This window comes from Ursus arctos, unplaced genomic scaffold (genome assembly GCF_023065955.2).
Source record: "Ursus arctos isolate Adak ecotype North America unplaced genomic scaffold, UrsArc2.0 scaffold_9, whole genome shotgun sequence".
NCBI classification, from domain to species: Eukaryota; Metazoa; Chordata; class Mammalia; order Carnivora; family Ursidae; genus Ursus; species Ursus arctos.
Genome location: NW_026623111.1, coordinates 1,186,818 through 1,194,748, shown reverse-complemented (window position 1 = coordinate 1,194,748; position 7,931 = coordinate 1,186,818). Strand labels below are relative to the sequence as shown.

The 7,931-nt window shown below is 57.0% G+C and overlaps 1 protein-coding gene and 1 non-coding gene across 2 annotated transcripts in view; both read right to left on the bottom strand.

Annotated features, from left to right (window-relative positions):
* Positions 1–1,298: 1,298 nt before the first annotated feature.
* The window catches only part of NSD2 (nuclear receptor binding SET domain protein 2), an 87,916-nt gene continuing 81,283 nt past the window's right edge, over positions 1,299–7,931 (bottom strand). The window contains 4 exon segments of the mRNA XM_048211867.2: positions 1,299–2,462; positions 3,271–3,475; positions 4,354–4,460; positions 4,756–4,897. Of these exon segments, the coding sequence (XP_048067824.1) occupies positions 2,191–2,462; positions 3,271–3,475; positions 4,354–4,460; positions 4,756–4,897 (726 nt within the window). The 3' untranslated portion in view covers positions 1,299–2,190.
* LOC113245763 (small Cajal body-specific RNA 23) lies at positions 4,989–5,115 on the bottom strand. Its single transcript, XR_003312797.2, has one exon. It is a non-coding gene; the product is annotated as a small Cajal body-specific RNA 23 (non-coding RNA).

The window sequence follows — 7,931 nt, the reverse complement described above, 5'->3', positions numbered from 1 at the left end:
CCTCGGGCCCTGGCCCAGAGCACGCAGGTGTAGGAGTGCTGCCGGGCCCGTCGCCAGAACAACCTTCGAAGTTGTTCTGGGAGTAAGGAGCATGAATCTAGACATCAATCCAGTATTTTCTTAGGACGATTTGAGAGAAATTAGAGTTCTAAACTGAAAACCCCCTCACAGTCCCCGTGTCTTACCAAAGCAAGTGCATTTCCAGAGGTCACCTGAGCCACATGCAGGAGTCAAATGATCACCAAGCTCCCGAGTCTCCTGGGTCGCCGTGTATGGCTCCTTTCTCCAGGATGGCGGTAGGAGAGGCGCCAAAGGGACGGCCACAGTCGGTAAACTCTGGTCTCAGTGCTGAGTGTGTGGACCTGCAGACGCCAGGGAACCTCACACTGGGAGCAGATTCTTCCCCGTGGGCAGAGCCCGGCAGAGACCACCGCCCCCAAGAGCTCGTGTCACAGAGCCACGGAGAAGCAGTGGACACGGGTCTGGGTCCAAGGACATCCTGCAGCTGTGCGAGGCAGAAACGATGAAAGGAAGGAGCAGGAGACCTCAGGAGCAGTTTTCAAGAAGGGCTGTGTATACGTCTCTGCAGGATACATGTCCTCCTTAGGTTATCTTAAGAAGAAAGAGCCAGATAAAAGCATCTGCTGCTGAGTATTCCCTTCCCTCCCATCGCAAGCACGGAGACTGCAGGCCCCGTGAAGGGCACGCGGGTGCCTGGCAGGACCCCCGCCCTCGGGGTGCTCCGGACTCCCCACGGTCAGGAGGAACTTCAGAAGAGAAGACACCTTCGGATTCCCAGCAGCTTCTCACTTTGTGGGGCTGGGCCTTCTAATAAGTGAAAGTTAGTGGCCATCTCCCGGGGAAGCTCGGCAGACGCCCGCCCCCTGGTGCGCAGGCGGTGCAGGCCCGGTGCGCAGGCGGCGCAGGCCCGGCGCCCCGGCTCCCGCTTCTCCGCGGTCTGTCCCGGCTGAGCACGTTTTCCACAAACAGACCCATGAGCGTGACTCAACGGCAGTTAACTAGGTGGAATGGTTCTAAACTGTGCGTCTCTCCTCAGACTCTGAAAGAACATTTTTTCGGGAATGTACGTCTCCCACGTGCTCTGTGTCCCCAGGGTGGGGAGCACTTGCCCTGCTCCCGGACTGTCACCACAGGGCAGAACACAGCTCCTACAAAGCCATTTTCATGAACTCATCACTTTACACAAACTCGCCACAGGGCCACACCCCTACCGAGTTCTGCTTCTTTCGCTGGGACAGCTCGGGGCCGCATCAGTAAATACACATTTCAGTCGGTGGTAATTTGTGAAACAAGTTTAGCAAAAATATATTGAGAATAAAAGCCAGAAACTGGTAAAGAAAAGCCAAACAAAAAAAATATACAAAGTCTTCCCCCAAACGTTGGTAAGAACCTAGGGTGTTCAGGAGCCAGGCCCAGGTGCGACGCGCCAGACCCGCCTGGTCGGGAGAGGCCGGGCTGCGCGGACCCCGCACGTGGGCGGCCGACGTGGTGGCGCCACCCAGTCCAGATCCGGGACAACACTAACTACGGGGGCATCTGACAACAACGCTATCACTACTGCCGCTCCGGGGGCCGGCTTCTCGCTAGGATGGAAAAGAAGCATTCTGAGGGAAAATTTCACATTAGTACAAAAAAACAAAATCATACAGCTGTTTCATAAGAGCAAAATAATGACCAAAATCATGGTTTCCAGGGAATCCAGGGTCCGAGTCCTTGCCCAGGCCCCACCCTGGTCTCTCCTGAGTGGTGAAGACGGGTAAGCAGGCCGAGTAACATCGTTAAGATTAAAGAGATAATAGCGATCCTTTAGAAAAATACTACTCTCTACATTTCGGGTGAGATAAAAACATTTCATATGCCAATTAATTTTCAATTATAACTTTAACCTACAAAAATAGAGTGGGAGGGGACCTTGACATTCTCAGAAATTCAAGTGTAGCTGTAATGCTGTGTAGTAAGGCTTGTTTGTCCGGGAACCTTCTGAACCTCGCGGCTCAGATGGGTCGTCAGTGCAGACGCAGCGGGCGCTGCTGAGGACGGCTCAGTGGTGGGCAGGCGCTCCCCCCCCCAGGAGGCCTACACGGCTGCTGTAGCGGCTTCGAGCTGGGTCCTCCGGGCCAGTCCCCCGTGGCCCTGTACCCCTGGATCTGGCCAAGCCGCTGCCTGGCGCTATTTGCCTTCCATGACCCTCCGCCAGCACCTCCTTTTCTTCCTTTTCCCCTTGGACTTGGTGGGTTCCGGGAAGGGTTTCTCAGTCTTGGCGCTTCGAGCCGACTCTGCCCCCAAGTCGTGCTCGTAGCAATATGACCGCCCGTCCTGGGTGGAGCTGAAGGCTGTCCCGTCTTGGTGTTCCTTGCAAAACGAATTGGGGCAAAAGTGGCAAAACAAAGTGGAAGGTTTGCCGCACACGTCACAATGATGCCAAGGACATTCCCACTTCCCTGCAATGAAACACGACAGATTAGCAGAAGTGACAGAACTATAACCACTTCTAACATTTTCAGGGATGAAAACCGTTTTCAAACCTGTCTAGGGAGACAGACACAAATGCAGACAAGACAGTGCTTCCTACCGAGCTGTGACCGTGTAAAGACGAGTGAAGACGGGCGCTCCAAGGCCTGGCGGGGAGGCCTGGCGGAGGGCGCCCGCACCCCCGAGTCCCAGGCCGCCACCCTGCGCTCCGCGCGGCCAGCTGACACGCTGACTTCTCTTCTGTGACCCCACTGTGGCCTGGACCCGCAGGCTTTCTGGCGTTAGCGTGCAGGGGTCACTGTCACAGCTCCTGCAAATAGCTTCCTCTCCCATTTGCCTATGAAATCATGCTTTGTCATAATTATTTTTCTTTTACGCTCAAACATGTTGGACTTTTCCTTTTATACCTTTTCAGTTTCTCCGGCTAAGGGCCTGTTTTTCTCCTGAGACCCCAGTGAATATTTTCACACTGGTGCCTGTAATCTCTCCGGAACGAGGTTGAAAGTGCAAGGTAGACCCCATTGCTTGTCCCCTCCTGGCCCTGCTTGTGCCAGGCTGGCTCCCGGGACCGTCCCCTCTTCCTGCGCCACCAGTTCTGGCGTGGCCCCCGCTCTGGGGAGCCTCAGAGGCTCCACGACCATCCACGCTACAGACACTGACTGTGCGCAGACCTCCCCAGGCTGGGCCTCACCACCTGAGTCACCAGTGAATCTGTGACCAAGAGAGGAGAGCCGTCGCCAAGGACCCCAAAGGCTGCCAGGGGGCCCGCTCACCCACCGAAGGGCCGCTTGCCCAGGCCTAGGCACGATAAGTGGTAGGCCTTGGTGCAGGACTTGCGGTCACAGAGCACCAGCTGGCCGCCGTCCCCACAGCGGAAACACTCGTCCTCGGACTCCTTCTTCCCTTCACCTCTGGTTCTCCGCCTCCTGGTTCTTTTCTTCGTCTTTTTGCCCTTTTCCTCTGAAGAAAGGGATGTTGAGGTCTAGAAGGAAGAAAAAAGTGCAGTTCACCTAAAAGAATCACATGGACGGAAGCAATAATAGACTACGAAGAGCCAGAGTGGGGGTGTGGAGGCTTCAGAGGCCTTTGGAGACACTCTCACACCAAAAGGACAGAGAGTAAAACCAGCTTTGCCAAAAGTCTCCCATACTGGCACCTCATAGCGGCCTCCCAGGTCTGCTGATGGGATGCTGGGGCCACAGAGTGGCTCCTGCCCCGATGGGGTGCATCCTTGGTTCTTTCTAGTACGTATTTTATTATGAATGAGAAGAAAGCCTTCTCCAGTTGAAGCAGCAGACACCAACATGGACACTCCCACTCGGAGCCAGATACCTGTGGTCACCAGTGTTTTAGGGCCCAGGAGTTACGGGGCACAAGGAGGCAGGTAATTGTGTACCAAATCCGTGACCTTCCCAGAATCTCGGAATGGGACCTTACTTGTAAGTTAGGATGAGGTCACAGTGGGGTAGGGGCTGTTAATCCCATATGACTGGGGTCTTTAGAAGACGAGGGGAGCAGGCCCCGTGAAGATCACGCAGAGGGTGAGGAACGCCAAGGGCTGCCGGAAACCACCAGGAGCTGGGAGAGCGCTGGGAGGCAGTGCAACCCTGACTACACCCTGGTTTCAGGTTTCTGGCCTTGAGAAGTTCTGTTGTTCACGCCCAAGCCTAGCGAGGGCAGCCCTAGCACCCTCCCCAGGTAGGACCTTTGCCTCCCTGCGCCCGTGGCCACCCTCGCCCACCCTCGCCCTGTCACAGCTGCAAGTCAACTCTGAAGAAGCTACTTTTCACTACAAGGGTCATGCTCGTAGACATCCAAAATACTGATGTCAGCTGGGGACGATGGGAGCCGCGCCTTTACCTTCGGTCTGTCCCCGAGGAACCCGCTGCAGTTGGAGGCCCCACACCGACAGACTGTTTTCTCGTTGCCCAAACAATCGAGGTTGTAGTTGAAGGTCAGCTCTGTCCCTAGGTGACAAGAGACACACCGCCCTGGAAATACTGACCTTTGTCAAGGCGAGAGCCTCTGCCGGGTCCACAGAACACACTCCCACTCCCTCACAGCTTTCCACGTTAGCTTTGTAAGACAGACACTCAGAGTAAAACCACCTGCGGAGCACCGCCCCCCACCCCTCATCACCCCGCCCCCCACCCCCCCACCCCCGCCCCAGGGCTGCTCCAGGCTGGCCTTGCCCAGCATCTGGTGATCCGTGCCTGCCGCGCAGCCCCGCGGGCCCACGCAGCGCCCCTGGAGGTGTCGTACCTGCAGGAATGTCACACACTGCAAACAGGCCCACGCGAGTGTCACCATTCACCGTCCACTTGAGGGTCTCACAGTTGGGCTGGCAGCTGTGGTTCATAAATCGGGAATAGTTTCCTTTGGGGCCAGCATCAATTATACGGTCCTGTAAGGTACAACTCAAGTTTCAAGCAGCATCGGAATACACGGGCAGCACTTAGCCATCGAGTCTTTATTTAACACACGCTGGACAACAATGTCGTGCTGGAAACTGTGGTCTCCCGTGTCCACTCGGACAGGACACCCCCAAACCAGTCCTGTTTCTCTCACTCACGGTGGGGGCAGGTCAGGACCACATGGAGAGGACCAAGCCCCAGTGAGTGTTGGTGAGGATGGGGCAGCCAGCTGGCGCTCCCCAACCCCACCCGTCAACACCGAAGGTCAACACCGATGGCCGATGGAAACTCACATTCACAGACAAGAACAAGAGGAGCCCAGTTCCAAATGGACAAAGGACGTGAACAAGCAATGCCCAAAGATCAAATCCAGACAGATGCGCATCTGGGAAGGTGTCCACATCCCTAAACAGTTGAGGAAGTGCAAACTCCGATGACAACGTAATCTGACCTCACACTGAGACAGGACCATCGGCCAAGACACAGGGGCCGGCCCCAGGCCGGCAGGGACAGTTTTAAGAAAGCAAGCCAACAACGGCGAAGACGTACAGGCCCACTGTGGTCCTGCGCTGGTGCCAAACCCGCCAGGTGGCCCGTGCCCGTGAACACGAGGGTGTGCTCATCACCAGCAACGGTGAGAGTGGAGCCCAAAGGTCACTGGCTGGACTGCACAAGGGGTCCCCACACTGCACGGAGCAGTCGAGGTAAGAAATGTCCCAGCGGGCAGGAGGGCACTTAAAATTAGGCACACGAAGTATGACAGTCCTGAGTTGGTGCAAAGTTGTGTATGAACAGGGCACACAAACGTGTAAACACACACACACACCTGTGGGATGTCTCTCCTGGGGTCCCAGGAGCACTGTGCTGGGTCCCCCTGCCCAGGACAGGCTGGCTTTGACACTTCCCACCCCAGCTACACCCACGCCGGGGTTCCCGTGAGTAGAGGAACGGCACCAGAACTGACGTGCTCTGCGGCACACTCTCTCCCACCGCGTCAGGGCCCTGCTAGCCGCTGCGTGTGTAACTCCCTGGACGCCGCCGCCATCTGCACTCTCACGCACCCGTGCTGGCTTTCCCTCAGACACTCTCCAGAACGCACCCAAGATGCCTGCCAGCAGCGGGACAGCCCTGGTCCCCAACGCCTTCCACAGAGCGACAGGCCCCACAGACTCCCGTGGGCACGTCCCCACTCTGTTCTCTGTGCGTATGTACTCCGGCTACTAGACCCTTGGTAACCATGTGTCAGAGTCTTTCTGCTAGGTTTTTAGCTAGCTATGATTTTTATCTTATTTAGCTATGATTTTTAACTTCATAGAACCTTCTCTGAGAACTTCCCCAGTTTTATACAGCTCTTTTATTAATCTTTTGCTTCATGCACTCAGGGCTTCTGCCTAGCCTGGCCCAGCCCTCCCTACCCCTAGGTTACAAAAGATACCCCTACATTCCCAGCTCCTGACTGCGTCTGGGCTATCTACTTTCGTGAGTGGAGGGAGGGGGATGTCCTTCGCCCACTGCCCTGCCGCCTGCCACTGGGACGGGGAGCGCCACCGCGAGTGTGCCGGGCAGCACCTCGCTAAGATACGCCCTCCTTTAGTCTTGCAGATGTAGCCCTCTGCGTGGACCCTGGAATGGCCGGTCAACGTGGACTTTAAAACTGTGAATATGTGCATTCTCAGTATTTGTGGGTGTGCAGGTTGGGGGGGCAGACACCGTGCGCGGGGCCTCCCCGCGCCGCCCCCAGGAGCAGCGGCGGCAAGCGTCTCGTCTCCCTCCTGAGCCTTGCTCGGGCCTTCATCAAACAGGAGGAAAGGCCTTCTTTTCTGTCTCGTCATTGTCGTCAGGAGGTCTACATTCTCTCGGATCCTCGGCGCTCGCTAAGCAACTGCCCGTGGGTGCGTCTTCCTCCCGTCAGGCCTGGGCTGACCCGCTGGGCGCGGCTCGGGTGACGGCGGGCACCCCCTAGGCCCCGGCATGGTCGCGCGGGTGATCTCGCTGCGGGGACAGGGGCGGGGGCGTCTCTGAAAAGTACAGGCCACCGCCCGTGGGTTTGTAAAAAGTGACTTACGAGCTCCGCCGTTGGCTCATTTCAGAAGTTCTGCTTCGACTTCAACTCCCCCCTCAGTAACTGTGCTCCTCTGAGGCAGAGCTTGTCCGTCTGTCCCAGGCCCTCTCCCTCTGCTCAGGAGACAGACACACAGCAGGCCAGCTTCCCCGGTCTCCGCCCCCGCACGCACTGCTGCTGCAGGAGAGCTGCGGCCCGGCGTCTGGGACGCGCTCAGAGGCCTTCCCTTGAGTCCCAGGACGCGGCGGGCTGGCGTGCTCCCCTCCTCGGACGAGAACCAGTCCTCAGACCTCACCCGGCGGCTCTGCCCACGGTTTGACGTTCGACTTTTCAGAGTCTCCTCGTGCCTTACAAAGAGCAGAGAACCAAGCTTTGCTTTATGGAACGATGCGCTGGGCACGGTTGTAACCTGTCAGTCTGTTCTGCTTGTTTACGTGGGTTTTAAGCCTCTCGCTACGAAGTAATGGGGTTTGCATTTTAACTTTCTTCTTATGTTGAGAACTTTGTGTTTTTCCTCCTCCTGGCTGCCCTTTATAAACACCCTAGCATTTATATCTGTGCACAACACCCTTCACCTACCCCGTTCCCGTGGCGCCCACAGGGCCACCACTGTGGCCAACAGGAACAGAGCCGCCCCCTCCTCCCTTCGTCCCGGCTTCGGTGCTGTCGCCTACTGCTCGCCCACCTTTGCTCTTGGATAAGCTTCAACCACCATCACGTGAGTCATCAGCTCAGACCCTCGGCCATCAGAGGTGACCTTGGCCGTCCTTCCGTGTCCCATCTTTGCTCCTGTCAGGAACGACACTCCAAGCATGCTCTGCTCCTTGTCCCTACCCCTTCCTTCGGCTGGAGCTTCACCAGACCTCGGCCGGCCGCCTGGACCTCATCCTCCGGAGGGCTGGCTCCTGGTTGTCTCACGCTCAAGCCTCGTACCCTGTAGCCGTGTACCCTAGGAACCGCTC